The sequence below is a fragment of the Hyperolius riggenbachi genome, chromosome 10 (assembly GCF_040937935.1).
Source record: "Hyperolius riggenbachi isolate aHypRig1 chromosome 10, aHypRig1.pri, whole genome shotgun sequence".
NCBI classification, from domain to species: Eukaryota; Metazoa; Chordata; class Amphibia; order Anura; family Hyperoliidae; genus Hyperolius; species Hyperolius riggenbachi.
Window position 1 is genome coordinate 48,394,374 of NC_090655.1, and position 21,493 is coordinate 48,415,866.

General features: G+C 43.5%; 1 protein-coding gene across 5 annotated transcripts in view; it reads left to right on the plus strand.

Annotated features, from left to right (window-relative positions):
- The window catches only part of CLSTN3 (calsyntenin 3), a 245,713-nt gene that overhangs the window by 177,120 nt on the left and 47,100 nt on the right, over positions 1–21,493 (plus strand). For 4 of the 5 annotated variants that reach the window (XM_068257792.1, XM_068257793.1, XM_068257794.1 and 1 more), the window contains 2 exons: positions 19,006–19,128; positions 21,219–21,414. In XM_068257792.1, the coding sequence (XP_068113893.1) occupies positions 19,006–19,128; positions 21,219–21,414 (319 nt within the window). Of the gene's footprint in view, positions 1–9,063; positions 9,156–19,005; positions 19,129–21,218; positions 21,415–21,493 lie in introns of those variants that run through there. The other variant, XM_068257796.1, reaches the window with a different exon arrangement.

Consider the following 21,493-nt stretch of genomic DNA (forward strand, 5'->3'; position numbering starts at 1 on the left):
ATATAATAATTACAGATAGTCCTTATCTGCCTGAAACTTTTCCCCTGCTAAACTTTTAGATGTGAAAAGAGGTCAAATTGAAGTTTTTTTCAGTAATGAGCCACATTCTTGGCATCATGGCCGGATTTACCATAAGGCACTGTAGGCACATGCCTACAGGCACCTGATGATGGAAAGGCGACTCACTTCCCTCCCCAAATACCTCCCTCCTGCCTTACCTATACAGAGTCCCAAGCAGAGCGTAAATGAGAGGTTACTCATCTGGGTTTCGGCATTCCACTGACCATATTTCCCTTCAATCAGGGGCACCTCTAGCTACATAATACTGAGGATATCTCTGGCTACCTAATACTTGTGGGCACCTGTACAGTACCTATGACGGGCAAGAGAACTAAAGGGAGAACTAACAGCTGGGCCAGCCAGCACACTTACAGTGTGGTTAGGTGGGTTTGTACACTCACCTAAAGGATTATTAGGAACACCATACTAATACGGTATTTGACCCCCTTTCGCCTTCAGAATGCCTTAGTTCTACGTGGCATTGATTCAACAAGGTGCTGAAAGCATTCTTTAGAAATGTTGGCCCATATTGATAGGATAGCATCTTGCAGTTGATGGAGATTTGTGGGATGCACATCCAGGGCATGAAGCTCCCGTTCCATCACATCCCAAAGATGCTCTATTGGGTTGAGATCTGGTGACTGTGGGGGCCATTTTAGTACAGTGAACTCATCATGTTCAAGAAACCAATTTGAAATGATTCGAGCTTTGTGACATGGTGCATTATCCTGCTGGAAGTGGCCATCAGAGGATGGGTACATAGTGGTCATGAAGGGATGGACATGGTCAGAATCAATGCTCAGGTAGCCCGTGGCATTTAAATGATGCCCAATTGGCACTAAGGGGCCTAAAGAATGCCAAGAAAACATCCCCCACACCATTACACCACCACCACCACCAGCCTGCACAGTGGTAACAAGGCATGATGGATCCATGTTCTCATTCTGTTTATGCCAAATTCTGACTATTGAGACTCATCAGACCAGGCAACATTTTTCCAGTCTTCAACTGTCCAATTTTGGTGAGCTCGTGCAAATTGTAGCCTCTTTTTCCTATTTGTAGTGGAGATGAGTGGTACCCGGTGGGGTCTTCTGCTGTTGTAGCCCATCTGCCTCAAGGTTGTGCATGTTGTGGCTTCACAAATGCTTTGCTGCATACCACAGTTGTAGCGAGTGGTTATTTAAGTCAACGTTGCTCTTTTATCAGCTGGAATCAGTCGGCCTTTTCTTCTCTGACCTCTAGCATCAACAAGGCATTTTGGTCCACAGGACTGCCGCATACTGGATGTTTTTCCCTTTTCACACCATTCTTTGTAAACCCTAGAAATGGTTGTGCGTGAAAATCCCAGTAACTGAGGAGATGGTGCCAGATGGGCCGGTCTGAGTATTTCACAAACAACCATGCCATGCTCAAAATTGCTTAAATTGCTTAAATCACCTTTCTTTTCCATTCTGACATACAGTTTGGGGTTCAGGAGCTTGTCTTGACCAGGACCACACCCCTAAATGCATTGAAGCAACTGCCATGTGATTGGTTGATTATTTATTTATTTATTTATTTATTATAATTGCATTAATGAGAAATTGAACAGGTGTTCCTAATAATCCTTTAGGTGAGTGTAGGTCAATGGAGGGCAAAGTCTTTGGTGCCAAGACATCTGTACCTATAGGCTCCTGTGATGTAAATCAGGGCCTGGTTGTTTAATGTGCTATTGAGATGGCCTGGGTGCTAAAAATGGTGCTTGATTCACTTTACACAATTTTAGTAATAGGTTAAGCATAAGATGAAAGCATTGAGGCAGGGATCACACTTGGAGCAACTGCTCACAGTTTTTCCTCATGCCCCTTCAGCCGATTGGGAAAGGCCATTCTTCAATTAATCAAGTTTTGGAGAAGATGGGAAAGGTGAGAGCAAAGGCAGGAGTGGTACACATGAAGCAGTGCAACACTAGTGGCGGTGGTGTTCCAACTGTTCCAGATACATATTCAGCATGAATATGTCAGATGTCAGATAATGGGCCAGATATCAGTGTATGGACAGCTTTATGGTGATGTTTTACTTCTCCTGTTACTTATAGCTCTGAACTGCCCTATACTTGGCAAGACAGTCCACCCTTTTGTACCCAGATCCCTCCGTTTGAAGGTATTAAAGGTGGGGGCAAGTCTGATGGCTGATGGTAGTGAGTTCCAGAGGGTGAGGCAGCCCTAGTGAAGTCCTGCAATCACACGTGGGAGTGAGAAGTGCGCAGTACAAACAGGTGCAGATTGTTGAAGGATCGGAGGGGGCGGCCTGGAATGTGCCTGTGGACAAGATGGGAGATGTACTGTAGATCAGGCAGGTCCTGTGTTCCGATTTGTAGGCCAAGCACAGAATTTTGTAGATGATGCTGAAATGGAAGAGGATCTAATGGAGGGCTTTACAGAGGAGAGTTGTGGATGCGCTGCGATGGGAGGAGTTGGATCAGTCTGGCTGCTGCGTTCATTACTGATTGAATACGGGCAATGCAGTTTAGAAGGAGGCCTGACAAAAAGAGAATTGCAATAATCAAGGAGGGAGAGGACAAGGGCTTGGATGAGGAGTTTAGTGGTGTCAGGGGACAGGAAGGAGCAGATCCTGGAGATGTTACAGAGGTGGAAGTTGTAGGATCAGGTAATACTTTGGATGTGAGGTGTAAAGGAAAGAGCTGAGTCCAGGGTGGAACCAAGGCAGAGGGCTTGCGGGGGTAGGGTGGATAGTAGTGTTTTGGATAGTCCATTTTAGGCTTCCATAAAAGCACAAAAATAACAATTGTATCTATCCTCCTATTCCTAAAAATTACTTTTTTTGGATGTCCCATGATTTTTTATGTTTAAACCTTTACAACGTAGATTTCATATCTATGAAGTGTCCCAGAGCTAAAATATATACTAAAAACGATTGACCTTTCTTATCTGTCCCCTGCACTCAAAAGTTGTTTTCCGCAGGAAAAAGCTTAATGGCTGTAATTCCTTATCAAGTGTGTGGGTTACGCTACAATCCAACAAGAGAGAAAGTGTCACTTGCATGCTTGAAGGTTAACTCTTCCAGGCAGAAAAAAGCAAACAAATAATACAGCCTATTTATTAATATATTTGGCACCGCACATACACATGTTTATTTCATTATGTGACATGTCACCTCGGGTACCTTTTGTGTGTACCTAACAGTTATCAAAATCACATAGTAATCACTTGTTACTAATACCTGTGATTTTGGAAGTGGTAGTTGAAGTGATTGCCATGCCCAAAGCTCAGTGCCTGGACGCCGGGGGCAGCAGTCAGACTTGGCAGCAGCCAGACTTCTTTGTCACCACGCCCCAGGGACAGCAGGCAGACTTCCTCAGACAGTAGGACAGTAAGGGATAATTTGCATATTTAGTAGTAGTGCATTGTGGGTAACCACAAATGTTCATTTATAACTGAATTATTGCAAATTTCCTTCTGTTTTAAGGAGGCAATTACACCAACAGTAGGACACGTAATGCAACAGCATTTCACCAGAAAATGCACATAATGCGTCAGCGTTTCACCATAAAATACTGTATATACATAATGTGTCAGTGTTTCACCATAAAATACACATAATGCGGCAGCGTCTCATCAGAAAATATACATAATGGGGCAGTGTTTCACCATAAAATACACATAATGGTGCAGTGTTTCACCCTAAAATACTCATAATGGTGCAGTGTTTCACCATAAAATACACATAATGGTGCAGTGTTTCACCAGAAAATACACATAATGGTGCAGTGTTTCACCAGAAAATATACATAATGGGGCAGTGTTTCACTATAAAATACAAATAATGGTGCAGGGTTTTACCATAAAATACACATAATGCGGCAGCGTTTCACCTGAAAATACACATAATGATGCAGTGTTTCACCAGAAAATATAAATAATATGGCAGCGTTTCACCAGTAATTATATCTAATGTGGCAGTGTTTCACTAGAAAATATGCATAATGTAGCAGCGTTTTACCAGAAAATACACATAATGAGGCGATGTTTCACCAGAAAATACACATAGTGCTGCAGTGTTTCACCAGAAAATACACATAATGCATCAGTGTTTCACCAGAAAATACTTGTAATGTGGCAATGTTTCACCAGAAAATACACATAGTGCGGAGGTGTTTCATCAGAAAATACGCATAATGCGTCAGTGTTTCACCAGAAAATACTTGTAATGTGGCAGTGTTTCCACAGAAAATACACATAATGAGGCGTGTTTCACGTAATGCGGCAGCGTCTCATCAGAAAATATACATAATATGGCAGTGGTTCACCATAAAATAAACATAATGGTGCAGTGTTTCACCATAATATAAACAATAGTGCAGTGTTTCACCATAAAATACTCATAATGGTGCAATGTTTCACCATAAAATACACATAATGGTGCAGGGTTTTACCATAAAATACACATAATGCGGCAGCGTTTCACCTGAAAATACACATAATGGTGCAGTGTTTCACCAGAAAATATACATAATACGGCAGCGTTTCCCCAGTAATTATATCTAATGTGGCAGTGTTTCACTAGAAAATATGCATAATGTAGCAGCGTTTTACCAGAAAATACACATAATGAGGCGATGCTTCACCAGAAAATACACATAGTGCGGCAATGTTTCTCCAGAAAATACACATAATGCGTCAGTGTTTCACCAGAAAATACTTGTAATGCGTCAGTGTTTCACCAGAAAATACTTGTAATGTGGCAGTGTTTCCACAGAAAATACACATAAGGGGGCAGTGTTTCACCAGAAAATACACATAGTGCGACAGTGTTTCACCAGAAAATTCACGTAATGCACATTTCACCAGAAAAATACACACAATGCGGCAGCATTTCACCAGATTACCAGAAAATACACATAATGAGGCAGTTTCATCAGAAAATACACATAATATGGCAGTGTTTCACCAGAAAATATAGCTGATGGGGCAGCGTTTCATTAGAAAATCAGAAAGTCTGTGTCATGTGGCAGCATTTAACCAGAAAATACAGATAATGCAGCAGTGGTTCACCAGAAAATACACATAATGGCACAGCATTTCCCCAGGAAATACACATAGTGGTGCAGCATTTCCCCAGGAAATACACGTGCGGCCTTTCACCAGAAAATACATGTGGCAGCGTCTCCCCCAAAATACACATAGGGCACAATGTTTCCCTGAAAATACACATAATGTGGCAGTGTTGCACCGACATACAAACTATTTTTTACGGTACCTAAAAAAAATATTAGGCAGGGTTCCTTATTGATGTTCCCCCCACCTCCATTAGTGTCCCCTAATAGCCCTCGTGCTAGTGGGGCAGCACCTGTAAAAAAAAATGTACACGTTGGGCAGAAGACTCCTATCTAGGCCTCCAGTGTAGCTCCCCGATTATCTTCTGTGCAGCAAGTCTGGCTGCAAAACTCTCACACTGACAGGAAGAGCAGGGCTACGGGTAAATGGTGCCTGAAGCCCAGCACTGGAAACGCATATAGACTCCAGTGCTTGGCTTTGGATGCCATTTTCCTGTAGCTCTGCTCTGCCTGCCTGAACCCACAGACTCCCACAGCCTGGAGGTGAGCTGTGGGCTGTGGCTGGTGAACAAGAGGGGCATCCATTGGATACTGCAAGCCAGTCTACCTACTGGGGGGACACTCCCTCCGGCTATGCATCGGTGAGCCAGATGAAATGGCCATGCGGCCTCGGTTTGGCCCACGGGCTGTAGTTTGCCCACCCCTGGTCTATGAGGCCACCTCAACTAGACAAGTACCCTCCATTACCCCAGATACTAATACCTTTTTATCTTATATCATCGAATGTTCACACCTCTCTACCATATTTCATCACCAGAGGTGTGCACACCTCTGTAACCTATTCCATTACCCCTGTACTCATAATTCTCTATCAACAGATTATCATGCCTCTCTGTCATATTCCATCATCGCAGACACTGACATCTTTCTAACATATTCCATCACCGAAGTCTCTCATATGTATCATATCCCATCACCGGAGCTGATCATACCTCTTCCTCAGATGCTCATACTTCCCCACCCTATTCTGTCGCCACCACAGGCTCTCAGCATCCATACTTTGCTGTGAAAACTCTGAGAGAACTGAAGGGGAATGGATTGATTGATGAGCGCGGCCCCCCAGACAATGCATGTGCGTGTGATTCTGTGCATTGTCTATAGGTGTTGGTAAACAGACATCTGGGGTTTGCTCTGCATAGACCCGTGTAGAGTCTGACAGGCGCACCGAGAGAGATTAGCATAAAAATAAACCAGATTGACACCCAGAAACCCAACACATGTAACACTTATTTGCATGGATTGCTAATCAGCGTGCAGAGAATGAAGTCGTTGGAGGGAGGACTTGTCATGTGTCTCTTTTGGTAGCTGCAAGCTGTCAATCACCGAGCAGACAAGGCTGTGAGGAAAGTGCTGGAAGGACATTTTCATGGAAACAGGCTGCACATAACTGGCAGCCTATCAGAGTGGAAGGATGGCGCTACTCTGTGGGCAGGAAGTGGTTAAAGCTCTGCTTCAGGCGCACATATGAATTCTATGTTCTGTACAGCTCTTGTTTTTACCTGTTTAGAAGCTGCATGATTAGCTAGTGCTACATGAATCATGTTTTACCTTCCTGGCCAGAAAGCCCTTCTACAGCCACATAACGCTGCTCAGACTTGGGGTGGCCATACACTTACAATCAAAGCAATCATTTTTTCCCATATGTTTCTATTAAAATGATATGTGATATGACCACATTTCTATTTTCTCTAATACGATTTTGTCACAATCTGTCGGGTGTATGACACGATTGCGGTGTATTTGCACTTGCGATTTCCAATGGGAGAAAAAAAACTAGGCAGGAAAATGAGTTTAAATTGCCAAAACAGTGGTAAAATTTCATAGCAGCATGATTGCTATGCAATTTACCTGCGCCCTTACACAAAGTATAGGAGCGCAAATGCACAAGATTTGCAGCAGGCAGCGATGGCATCAAGCAGAATAATCAATCAGACTTTTCTGATCGAAAAAATATTTAAAAAATGTAATAGTATGTGGTCACCTTTGTGTATGGCAGACATGTCCAAAGTCCCGCCCGGGGGCCAGATGCGGCCCGCTAAGCCTTTTCTGGTGGCCCCCAAAGCTGTCTACAGTCATTAATTCCACGTGGCCCGCGGGCTGTAGTTGTGGTGCTGCATGCAGGGGCCACCTTGTGTCGCCCCTCTGTCTCCACCCCTTTTTGCCTGTAGGTTATCATCAGCCACCACTGTAGCAGTAGCAGCCACTGAATAGCAGCCGCTACTGAGCCTGTAGCAGTAACAGCCACTGATTAGCAGCTGCCCAGGGGCATAGCAATAGGGGGTGCAGCGGTAGCGACCGCATCGGGGCCCTTGGGCCAGAGGGGCCCCGAATGGCCCTCCCTCAACTACAGTATTAGCTCTATATTGGTCCTGTGCTCATAATAATCATTTATATATATACTTTGAATAGTGGTAATCATTAACAAACTATTCCCCATCCCTTTCTTGCACCTCTGACACTGTAGTTGCCATTGGCAGCTTTTAGTGCGCCGTTTCAATTGCTATGTATAGAGTGCATGGGGGGCCCCATTGTAAAACTTGCATCGGGGCCCACAGCTCCTTAGCTACGCCACTGCAGCTGCCGCTGTGCCTGTAGCTGTAACAGCTACTGATTAGCAGCTGCCACTGTGCCTGTAGCAGTAACAGCCACTGATTAGCAGCCGCCACTGTGTCTACTCTGTAGCAGTAAGGCCTGGTGCACACTAAGCAGTTTTTGAAGCGATCCGCAAACCGCTTCCGCCTTGGAAAACGCTTGGCTAATGTATCTCAATGGGCTGGTGCACACCACTGGTGCAAACCGCAAACGTGGGTCCTGCAGCACTTTTGCGGTTTGCAGAAGCTTTTCTACCTCAATGTAAAGTATAGGAAAAGCTCAAACCGCTCTGGAAAACGCTAGATCAGAGCTGTTTTCAAGGCGTTTTTGTTACAGAAGCTGTTCAGTAACAGCTTTTACTGTAACAGTATTTGTAATCTGCTACACAAAAACACTCCCAAAAATGCTAGGCATGTTTAGAAAACCTCTCTAAACATGCCTAGAATCTCTCTGAAATCTGCTCCAAAAACCTCTAGCGTTTTGAGGATCTGCTAGCGGTTTTGGTGTGCACTGGGCCTCACAGCCACTGATTACCAGCCGCCACTGTGCCTGTAGCAGTAACAGCCACTGATTAGCAGCTGCCGCTGTGCATGTAGCAGTAACAGCCACTGATTAGCAGCTGCCACCGCAGTTATTGGTTAAATATGGTTTATTTTCCATAGAAAAGTTTTCTTACCAGCCGCCACTGTGCCTGTAGCAGTAACAGCCACTGATTAGCAGCTGCCACCGCAGTTATTGGTTAAATATGGGTTATTTTCCATAGAAAAGTTTTCTTTGACAAAATGTCAAAGGCATATCTCAGTTTAGTCAACATAACTATTCCTCCCCCATCCCAAAAAAGTGTTTAATTTCGCTAGTTTGGCCCCCTCAAGAACGACAATATGGCCCTTAGCCTAAAAAGTTTGGACTCCCCTGGTGTGTGGCCACCTCTACAGACTCCAGGCTAGAATTTGCTCAGACAGCGATTCACCCCATTGCAGTCTGAACAACAAGCGTAGTAGTGCATTCGCCAGATGGGATTAGCAGGGCGGAAGGAAGTGGGCTTTAAGTTATTCAGAACAGACAATGAAATATAACAAAATGCTATTTTCTGCAGAAAAGCCAGATTCAGCTTCCTGTAGAGTCCCACAGCTGTTATTTATACCTAACGCCCACAGGCGCCCTCTGCAGACTGCCGTTGGAATATGGGAGGCTGGATCTGTATACGGCTGGCTGCTAATGAACAGCGGCAGCAGCAAAGATAGCTGGTTGCAGATCCTGCTGAATGTTTATAATTACATCCAGTGAGAGTCAGACCTGCTAGACCCTGATCCACAGTCCAATAACGACAGTCTGCAGCATCCAGCACTAGGATATACAGAACAAGCAGAGAGCAATTAACCGTTTTGTATGTTGTCATGTCCCAAGATTAATACTTACCCCGTTTCCTCAAAAATAAGACCTGCCTGAAAAATAAGCCCTAGCATGATATTTCAGGATGCTCCAAGTATAAGCCTTACTCCAAAAATAATCCCTAGTTACAGTTCATGTCAATGTAATAGTAATGCAGTCCTTCACCAAGGAAAAGCAGACACCCCCAAAAGAATCGCACTCAAAAGACCCCACAAGACCCAAAGCAATAAGGCTGGGGTCACACTTGTCCATACAGAAAAGCATCAGTTTTCTGCTGTGTCTGTTTTTCCGTGTTTGCTTTTTTTCATGTGCTTTTTTATGCATTTTTCATGCATTTCCATTTGTGTTTTTTAAAGTGGTCTGAAAGCCAGCATTTCTACTTTGTTCTAAAATATTCCCCACAGCTTGAAAGCTACTATCCCAGAAAAAAATTCTAGCAGAACATTACTGAAATAGTTAAACAAAGCACTTTCTCCTGCTCTTGAGCTTCAAATCCACATCCAAACTGGAGATAACAGTATCTTTTTTACTTGTTAAACACAAATGTATCAACACTGGAATGTAAACACTCTGAGAAACTGTCTCTGCTTCAGGCACACACATTGTTTAGAATAGCTCATTAGAAGATGTTAATATATAATAAAAAGCAGTTACAATAGAAAAAGAATAAAATGCAATATCCGCTTCAGGGCAAGAAAAACTACACTTTGGAAACTTGTAATTTGTAAACAGACATTATGTGTGCACAAAAGCAAACATGATAACTGTATGAGTAATAAAAAGTAGGAAAACACATTTTTATTGAATGTTATGTCAGGGTTTCAGACCACTTTAATATAGAACAAGTGAAAAAAATAATTTTCAAATAGTTTTTTAAAAAAAAAAATAGCAGCATGTGTATTTATTTATTTTTTATCCCTCATAGGAATCCAATGTTTTTAAAACAAATGCGTTCTGCATACACTATGCAGAAAGGATGAACTTTATCATTATGTACGTTTTGCATGCGTTTTCCAAAACGCATGTGATTCTAATAAGTTTGACCCCTCCCTAAGGTTTGGCAAATGTAGATTGCTGTATATGCAAAAAGGAAATAGAGTCCCAAGAAATGAATTTAGAGATTTAGGGATTGGGAGAGGATTGATAATAATAATCCAGAATCTGATGACAATGACTATATTTGAAAAGAAAAATGTTTATTTTTCTGTTTAAGAATAAATATAGAGTGTTATTCATGGAAAAATAAGCTATCCCCTGAAAATAAGCCCTAACGCACCTTTTGGACAGAGGAGCATCAGGCCCCTTTCACGCTGAATTTCTGCAGGTGCGGTGTGGTGTGGCCTGAGGGCCGCACCGCTGAAAACAGTCATCGGGGATTACTGCGTTAGTACGCAGTAATCCCCATCTGGCAGCAGGCTAAGCAGGAAGTGACGCTCACTTCCTGTGGCCGAATCGATGACGCTCGAGGAAGTGTATTGCTAAAACTTGTGGCGGTCCTTTTAAAACATGGGCGTGGCCATAGACTTACATGACTTCCGGTCCGCCGCAGGGCGCCACAGAGGTCGCACGGTAACTTAGGTTTGCTCTCGGATTAGATTAGCTACTTCAACCATGCTGCACCGCCGCAACACATGTAGTGTGATATGCTCCATAGACTTCCATTGCCCTAGCGTTAGGCCTGTGCTTTTAAACTGTAATCCATGTCTCTCCCAAGGTTAATATACTTTCAATTACTGTAATTTAATACAGAGTTCATGGTATGTATATAGAGTGGGGTATAGTACTGTATTAGCTAGGCGTGTTTTTGACATCGAGTCTCAAGTAGGGATGATCAGTGAGATACAAATTGTTCTGAAATGATGCCAATTTTTATGCAAATGTACGCAGTTTGAAAATGGACCAATCAGTTTAAACCTGGGTTTAAAATGATTGGTCCATGTTCAAGATGCATACATGTATATACAAATTTGCATATATTTGCATTAACTCAGAACAATTTGCATATCTGTGATCCTCCCTAGTCTCAAGCAACCAAAAAGCTCACTCCTCCGACATCAGCCTGTCCCCGTTTTGCACGATAACCGAGACTCTACTGTACATATCTACTCTTGTCTTCTTGTCTGCTGTTTTTATTGCGCTTGTTGGTGTCAAGGATAGCCAGACTTCCTGTCGCTCTAGAGGCACGAAGTGGAAATATCTGATGAATGGGAATTCACAAAGATACAATTAAAGTATGCTTCAGAAGAGAAATATCTTTTATTAAAAAGGTACACTTTAACTTTAATGTTCTATAGAAAGGGTCCGAACAGTGTTGTTGCCCTTGAAGAGTTCCAAAGGGAAAGCTGTCCAGTGAGCGTCTTTTTACAATCCGCCATGCAGAGACCCATTGATCTCTGCACTGAGAAGCTCTTGCTGAGTAATTAGCCGTCCTTTAATACAGAGCCCTTTATGGTGAAGCCTCTTTTTAGCTTCACGCTCCTCTCTTCTTGTGCAGGCGTTTGTAGTTGTGCCTAGTAGAGGCGGGATTAATTAACCCCCCATTTCTGGGGGTCACACGGCTCACTTTGTGGTGGAAAACAGTCTGCAGCACACAGAACTTTCAGAACTCTTCAGAATGTAGCCGGGAATGCGACCTTTTGGACCGTTTCAGATGAATCCCATCTCAATCATTCCAGATCATAATTAGCCTGTGTGATCCGGCAGAGAGGAGCTGAGACGTCTGGCAGACTCATCAGAGGAGTGATGATATGGATGTACATTAATGAAAACACCCCAATAACCTCAGCTCCAAAACTCACTGTATGGGGGTAATTCTGGACTCTGCACTCTCATTTACACCTTCAATCTCAAAAACATTTCCAGAATTCATCCCATTCTTTCAAAGGAGGCTACTAAAATGCTTGTACATTCTCTAATCATATCCCGTCTTGACTACTCTAACACCCAGCCCCGGGCCGCCCATGAGGCGAGGTGAGGCAGGTTCCTCAGGCAGCGTAAGTGTGGGGCGCCTGCCTGGCCATGGGTGGGGGGGGGGGGGGGAGCGACGAGCTGTAGGGGTTAGCAGCCAGGATGGGGGAGCAGTGGGCACAGCGGCAGGGAGGGGGGTCTGACCCTCCCTCACCTGGGTCTCCCACCTTTCCATGCTCCCCCTCCAGCTATTAGCACTAAATTTGCCAGCAGCGAGCGGGGAAGCATTTACTCCCTTACTTCCTTACTTGTGTCCCACCGCTCACCACGTCACTTCCTGCAATGCCGCCCACTGAAGTACAGAGGGACAGTTAAGTGACAAGACTGTATATTCTGTGTGGAAGGTGTCGGCGCTATATAAATACTAAATACTGATAACTAACCAGCAGTCTCAACCAACCAGCACTACTACAACTCACTTCCACCCTGTGGTTTTAGCTGTTAATTCATCTTACCTAATAAATATACACGTAATATACTGTTGTTGCTAAATACACACTCCAACACTATCCAATACTGATGTCTTTTTTTGAGGTGGGGTGGGCAAAAATGTTGCTATGGGGACCGGTAATATGCCCCTGGTATGGGGTATATTAGTGGGAAGCAGGAAAAAAGGGAGCATATGGCTATCAGACAAAAAAGGCGCACCATAGGCTGCAATGCAAAACATCGGCTATTGGGCGACAGAGAAGAAATTAGGGCCCCCGACAAATAGCAGTTGCAGGGATAGTGATAACAAAACTGTTCGTTTACAGAATAAGGTTTATAAAAAATATCATTTACAAATTCATTTTGACTTTCGGTTTAACATATTTTATCATTTTTAAATTTCGCTTTCAGGAGTGTAATAAGTACATTTTTGTTTTAACTTATTTCATTGTTTTAAAATTAGTTTTCATAAGTATAATGCTTAAATTTTGTTTTCAAGCTTATTGTGTTACAAATATATCGCTTTTGGTATTAACCTTGTTTTCAGAATTATAATGCGTAAATTATAGTTTTCAGATTTATTATCTTACTAATATATCACTTTTAATATTACCGTTATTTTAAGATTTTTAATGCGTATGTGATTGTAAGGCTATTTATTCTATTACAAATATATAAATTATTATATTCATGTTATTTGTAGTAAAGTATTTTATGGTATCAAATATATTATTGTTTCTATGTGTGTAAGGGTGTTTGTGCAGTGGGGATGGTTAGGGTTAGGCATCACCAGGGAGTGGTAAGGGTTAGGCACCACCAGGGGGATAGTTAAGTTTAGGCACCACCAGGGCAGTGGTTAGGGCTAGCTACTACCAGGTGAGTGGTTAGGGTTAGGCACCACCAGGTGAGTGGTTAGGGTTAGGCACCACCAGGGGTGTTTTAGGGTTAGGCACCACCAGGGGTGTTTTAGGGTTAGGCACCACCAGGGGTGTTTTAGGGTTAGGCACCACCAGGGGTGTTTTAGGGTTAGGCACCACCAGGGGTGTTTTAGGGTTAGGCACCACCAGGGGTGTTTTAGGGTTATGCACCACCAGAGGGGTTTTAGGGTTAGGCACCACCAGGGGGGTCTAGGAGTTTGGGGTAGGTACAGTGAGGGTTATGTGTGAGAGTAGCGTTAGGTATAGTTCCAGTAAAATATTTGTAATATATACAATTTCTTAAACTGTGCTTATTACCAACAAGTGTGTGTGGGGGGGGGGTCTAGGGGTTAGGGATAGGTATGGGGAGAGTTCTGTGTGAGAGTACAGTTAGGTATAGTTGCAGTAAAATACCTATAATATCTACAATTGTATTACTATGCTTAATTCAAGTGTAAATATTCTTTTTTTTGTTATAAACGGTATTTCGCTATTTCATCACCATCAATTAGACATATTTAGCACTTGATTTTTGTTTATACAGGTAGTCCTCGGTTAAAGGAATACTATCGATTCACATATTTTTTTCAATTGACACAGGAATTGTTTGGGAAGTGCTGCTAAGTACTGGTGTATACATTTTAGTAGCAACTTCTTTGTTTACTGTTAGCAAAATACATTCAAAGTTTACTGATGCCAAAACTGAGGCGGACTGAGCCATGAGGAGAGGGGAAATTCCCCTTACACTTGATCAGATAACTCTATGTGTAGCTCTGTGTGTGACAGAGAGAGAGACAGGACACAGGAGCTGCAGCTGTTGGGAGCTCTGTTTCTGACTGAAGTGTCTGAAGAGAGCAGAGGAAATTACTAATTGTCACAGCTTTCTCATATTGTTTTTGCTTTCAGAGTTTGATATGTTTGATATTTGCTTTCTGTAGTCTGATATGCAACTCTGGCTGTGCATTGAAGCAGACACCCCTTCTGCAATTGATTTGTCCCAATATAGCTAAATCCTACCCTCAATAAATTACAGCTTTTGCCTCTGATATTTAACATGAAAAGTAGGAAAATGTTTACACAGCTACTAAGACATTATTTGTACACTGTCATTTTGGAACACTTGGGTATCGATAGTATTCCTTTAACAAATGAGATACTGACTGTTGGTTCATTCTTAACCTGAATCTGTTCTCAAGTCGGAACATTGTGCCAGCTCTGTCCCCTCTACCTCCTCTGTGTCCCCCTGTGCCTCCAGTGTCCCCCTCTGTGTCACCTCTGCCCTTTGTACCTGTTTATACAAGTTTAAAAGCCATTTTTTCTTTGATTTTTTTAAAATCGATTTTCTCAAACTACAAGTCCAATTTGAAACCGTATCGGCGGGTCGTTCGTAAGTCGGGCGTTCGTAAGTCGGGAACTACCAGTAATATAGAAATGAAAAATATTGTTTAACATAAAAACATAATTTCGTCTTTATCCCCCGCCCTTTTTTCCAGATGGCCTTTTTTGCATGTATGCATGGCAGTGATCTGATATACTGAACATCATATCCTGGGTATTGCAGTGACCTGTGCTCTGCGCAGACTATGTGGAGTGACAGGCTGCTATAGTGTCTTTAACTGTCCCTGGAAGTCATCTAGCCTGATACCAGCTATGAAGTAGATTTCCTCCTGCTCTGTTCTCCTCCTGCACAGATATTCTGTCCCTTTCTGTTGTGTCTTAAATCCCGTAATTCCTTCAGACACTTGAGAAAACACTTCTCCTCTGTGTGAAGGTCACTGCCGCCGTCGCTGGTGATCGCCGTGCCAGGATGACACTAACTTGCTCTGGTGGATTGCAGATGCTGGTGCCAGTCTCAGAAAGCGGCACAGCTGGGCCGCAGCAGATGGCGGAGGGCTTTGCACTGAGATTAATGCAGAAGGAGAGCAGCTTGTGACTTGCTGTGACATGGAGGGGGCTGCTCCACTTCTTGTCTCAGCCTGTGTTCAGCTCACGGCAGGCTGAGCTCCTGCAGGATCTCCTGGTGGTGAGATCATCTTTCCAGAACCTCTGCAGAGTTTTTGGCCGGAGGTGGACTTGTGGTGGTGAAAACAGGACTCTTCCCTCTAGGAGCTCTGCAGCTGCAAGACCTGTTCCCTCTCGGGCCAGTTTTACACTTATTTTTTGCGTTGCGGTGAGGATGCGATGCTCCTGTCACATCCCAATGCAAAGCAAAAAAATTAAATTACAAACATATGACCCTAAACATGCACTGATGGTGGGCCTTGAGGACAGGGTTGGGGAACACTGCTTTAAACTACATGCGTCGTCCATAGACTTCCGTTATACCAAGCACCGTGCTTGTGGTAACGTGCTGTTGACCTTGTGTCGGATCGCATGCTTCCGGTGCACCGCAATAAGTGTGGAGGTCTCCATAGACTTTCATTGATTTTGCGGCAAAATAGGGTAATGCAACGCAGGTCTACCTTGCTAGTGTAAAAGGGACCTCAAAGAACATGCTAAATGGCACCATTGTGCAGTGTTGAGAAGCATTTTAAAGTGTTGAGAAGATCCGTACTTCACAACTATCCTGGCTGTACAGAAAGACAATCCTGTAATTCTTTCCTTTTCTAATCTCCCTCTTATTTGGCCCAGTGGGTTTACCTACCACTAAAGTGGCTATTATTATTCCAAATTCCAAATTATTGCATTGCTTATATCTGCTCATTATTTTTTTATGGCGTTCCTTACTGGCGGTGTAATGAAAGCTTGATAGTTAAAAAACCAAAAGCATCTCGCTCATTTTATTCTGGTTGCCGCCAAACAGATAGCTAGCGCATGGAAAAAACAAATGGTTCCTTTTGGGGAAGTTCAATACCTATGATGCAGGAACTAATGGGTGTGTTGGAGGATCGCCAGGAAAAGTTAGGATCTGGGAACCCTGGAAGCAGTTGAAGCTAATGGGAAGGGGAAAAGAACCCCCAAACAAACAGATACTTAAGGAGAGGGAAGGCTCTGGGTCCTACAGAGACTTCCCGCTCCTCTCATGGCCCCCTCTTTCCAGCTCTGTCACCACTGGTAGCAGTATTGCACAGATCAGTCAAATACTGCTCTCTGCCGCCGTAGGAGGCTTCGGAAGTCTTTGGGAGCCCAAGTGCTCCTGAAGATGAGCGGTTCCGTCTTCAGGAGCACTTGGGCGCTCTCTCTTGTGTTCACGCATGTGCAGTAAAGAGGGGTGACAGCGTTGGAACGAAGAGACCGGGAGAGGGGAGGCTCTCTATATTACCAAAAGCTCTCCTTCCCCTTAAGTAAATGTCTGGGGTTTTGTTTTGTGGGTGTTTTTTTGGTGGGGGAGGGGTTTGGGCAGAGTGCTGTGTTTTGTTTCCCTTTCTTCTTCTCTATTTCTTTTCTGGTCTTGTTCAGTATAGTGGTAATCTGTCCTACCACTACTAGTTTGATGGTTCTATGTTTTAGTTTTTGTCATAGGTATTTCATCTCTCGCATATGATTTGTTGGTGGGTGAGGGGTGTTTCAGTTGGTTATTACAAAACAGAAGCTAGGCCAGGTATAGGAGGCGGTTCTGCTGCCTGGTCATTATAATCATTAGATTTCAGGCTTATATAGGTTCATCATCACTGTTATGGATGACTGTATTTCTCATGTATGTTTAATGTCTTGTAATGCTAAATTTATTGACAATGAAAATCTTTAATTAAAAATATTGCAACAGAAAGCATGATGGGCTGTCCAGTGGGAGTGTTCCCTCATCTCTTGAGCTATGTACATACGTGATACTAAAGGCATTGGAAACGTCCAACAAACGACAGATTTCAGGCACAATCGTTACGAAAAAATTTAGCTAAACAACAAACATAATGAGAGACGGATATCAGGCATTTCGCCCTCATTATTTTTCTAATTTGAGCTCAGACAATCACCGGCACCCAAATTAGTCACTGAGTGCTGCTGCAGCCGTAATTCCCATTATGACTTATGGCAGTGCCCAAATCATCAGAGCAGCTCTGTGCTGAAATTAGCAGTCTCGTGGTCAGCTGTGTAGAATGTTGTTCAAGCGGCATTGTTCTACAGTATGAGCGTGTTATGTCACTTCCGCTTGCATGCGCAGTATTTAAATTACATAGTCGTTTAAAATGTCGGTCTGGACAACATTGTTTGAAAGACTTGTTTCTTTTTGTTGTGGGGTAATGTTATTTGCCTAACTTTGTGCCTTTGTTTCCAGTGACTTTAAAGGGAATCTGAAGTGAAAATAAACGTATGATATAATGATTTGTATATGTAGTACTGCTAAGAAATAAATCATTAGCAGCAAAGATATGAGTCTAATATTGTTTCCAGTACAGGAAGATCATCAGTTGTTATCTATACAAAAGAGCCACTGATCTCTCCACGACTTTCAAAGTCGCAGAGCTCTGTGTTTTGAACCTTATTATTAAGTATCTTTCACTGTATTTTGTTTTTTTTTTCTGCAGAGGACAATTCAAATGTTCACTAGACTGCTCTGTAAAATCATTTAAAATGCTGGGTAGTGTGTAAACTGCAAATATTAGAGAATGATACAATGTTATTAAAAAAAAAACCCGATATAACGGAAAATATGAGACCATTTTCTTTGTTACTAATGTTCTAGTAATTATCCGTACTACACAACCACTTCATTATATATTTTTTTCCCCCCTTCAGTGTCAGTTTAATCTAATGTGCGTACAGACCATAGTTGCCTAGAGCCTGGAGAGAGTCTAGGATGCTAGCCCCCATCAACTTTTATTAAAAAAAGCCAGGTGACCATCAGCAGTGGGCAAAATCTGCTATCTTGCTTAGGGCCCCATTTTATGGTAATCCTTTTCTGGTACAAACAGTAACATTGTAAGCATTATATAGGACAGGGTACCCTTCCTCTCCTACTGTATCATATCTCACCCTGCCATTGCATTGCCCTAGAAGACAGAGGGCGCTATATCATGCATGTATTATAGTGCAGCACCCAGCTGTGGTTACTTTATAAGGCCTTGTTCACATTGCGTTCTGCTCACGTGTCTGTCCGCGGTGGGCTTCTTTTTCCGCGTTTTTTTTAAAGCATTTTCCGGCGATTTTCTGCCCATTCGCTCATTTTTGTGGGCGTTTTTGTAAGCGCTTTTGCAGAACGCTTCCGTCTTTTGATCTGAAAAAAAATCCAGAAACAATAAATATATATTTTTTCCTATACCTTCCATTGAGGCAAATCGCCTCAAAAATGGCTCAAGCACTGCTTTTCTAAGCGGATCGCAAACGAACCGCTCTGATATGAACTCTCTCATAGAGAATCATTGCACAAGCGCTTTAAGGGCGATTATGAAAATCGCCTGCGCTTACATTTTTGCAAAAAACGCCTATAATGTGAACAAGGCCTGACATGCAGGGCTGGGAGAGTTTTTTTAACTAAGTGCAATTAGCTGAGATGAGCCTGTTACATGAGAATTTGGACATATCAGAATGTGGCTACATCAGTGTTATGAATGATGAGTCAGGTGTCACAGGGTATCTGTGCTCTTCCTGCAGGTAACAAGCACAAGCCATGGATGGAAGCGCAGTACCAGGGGATCATCATGGAGAACGACAACACCGTACTGCTCAACCCTCCACTCTTTGCTCTGGACAAGGACGCACCCCTGAGATACGCAGGTACTGCCCTCTAGTGGACTCTTCATAGCTTACAAAGGCTTTGACAACAGATTGACCAATATGTCAGCCTTGACCCTTCATAGTCATGCTGGGGTTAGTAGTAGCATTTGCCCTCCAGGATCCAGACAGCAATAAACACCCAATAGGGAACCAAACAGTTCTCCAGTCCACATAATTTGGGAAAGTGCTTCTTGTGATCTTGCAATGTCTACTCTACAGGCCCATGTATGATGTGACAAAGGACCCTAATCATATTGATTTGGGGACATGTGCCGTAATTTAATTATTATTGATTTATATAGCGCCAGCAAATTCAGTGGCGCTGTACAGCAGAATACAAGGTCTAACATTACAACATAACAATACAACGGTTATCAATACAAGACAATGGACCTTCTGTTTTGTTTTTTTTTTGTTTTTCAAAAATTAGCTTTTATTGAAGTATAATGCATGAACATACATAAGTCTACAAAGGCACATGACAATAAAATACTTGCAGACTGTCGTTTGAGACATCTGATTGTGTAACATACCGGTCATGCATTTCCGGGAGGGGAGGGGTGGGGGGGTTTAGGCGGGGGGGGGGGGGGGAGAGCAGGGAAACTGGGGGGAAGGGCCTGGAAAGGGGGGGGGAGGGGGGAGGAACACGGGGGGACAAAGAAATACCAACGGTATACCAAGCTCGTGTTGCTGCATTACAGGTGTTAACTAGCTGATTAATATTCAGTGAACATAGTAGAGGTCGACTTATAACATAAACTTTTCAGGAGAATTGCGTACATTTGAGAGAGTACGAGTTTGTTTTAGCTCTGTTCTGAAGCCATGAGAGCTGCATATATATATATATATATATATACACATAACAAACTGTAGTACAACCTCTGAGAAAAATATACATACTTATAGCCACAAGGAGTACAAAAGTTAAAAAAAATATGAGTGAGTGAGTGACACCTCGGATTTGATACATATTTTCACAGAAGAACGGTGTGGAGTGGGGGGGTCGAGGGGGGGGGCGACACACCAGGACCCAGTTAGATCTAGGCAGGGGAAAATACATATCTTGATAGCCAAGGCAACAATGCTCTTATGAGTTGAGAAACTCTTGGAGGTACGTTGAGTCCCTAAACTCAGACCAGGTCGCCCATCTGAGAGTAAATTTGTGAGGATTGGCTTGAGTTGATGAGGTGAGTTCGTCCCTTCTCATGATATGATTAATGTATGAAATGGACCTTCTGTTTTAAAGGTGTCGGGGATCGGAAGCCTGATCCCCTTGGGCGGTATTGATGGGCCGGGCTTTCCAGATGGACGCATTCTGTTGCTGCTGACGGAGGGACAGTGGAGCGTTGCGTGTGAAGCGTCATGCGGCAGGCGTCACTCGTCCATGTCCTTGATGCACCTGGCGAATTTCTTGCAGGTGACAGTAGGGCGCTGCCGTACACACGCCTGATTATCAGCTGAGGGGGTCGTTATCGGCTGCCTTAGCCGACTTCATGCGTGTGTACATAGCTTAACCGCTTCCAGACCATGGTAATTTAAATCCATGCCGTGTTTGGGATTGTTATCCCTGCCAGGGTGTAGATTTAAATTACTGCGCCGCATGCTATCGCTGCTCTCCTGTTGCTGCAGCTCACTCGCTCTGCTGTCGGTATGACAGCAGAGCTTTGTGAGCCAGTCGGGAGCCAGTTTCATTGGCTCCTTACCTTGTGATCACTGTGATTGGCTAACAGTGATCACAGGAGCCAATGAACGGCGAGAGACATGGGTCCATTCGGCGTGATGTCAGTGAGCCCCCTTTTTTTCACCAAGAAGTCTCTGGTCGTTAAGGCACCAGAGACTCCTGGTACGTAAGTGGTTAAGAAGGCAAATTACACTAATACTAAACAATGGGGGATTACAGCTGATGCAGTGGACAAATCACCAACAGATCTTTACATAGGGGTGGATGTTGAGGGAGAAAATTCCAGAGGAGGGGAGATGATCAAGAGAAATCTTGTAAGCAGGAGTGAGAAGAGGAGACCAGAGAGGAAGACAGGATAACTGAATGTTTCTGTCTGGAGTCAACTTGTCCTCTGTTCTCCACATGGCAGGTGAAATCTGTGGGTTCCGGATCCATGGAGCAGGCACTCCCTTTGAAGCTGTTGTTCTAGACCGGACCACAGGGGAGGGTCTGATCCGTGCCAAGGGTCCCGTGGACTGCGAGGCACAACGAGAGCACACGTTTACCATCCAGGCCCATGACTGCGGAGAGGGTCCCGACGGGGCCAACAGCAAGAAGTCCCACAAGTGAGTCCACATCCATGTTCTGAACTAAACAGTGATTGCAGATTGCAACTAAAAACTGATTGCAGATGGTTTATATGCA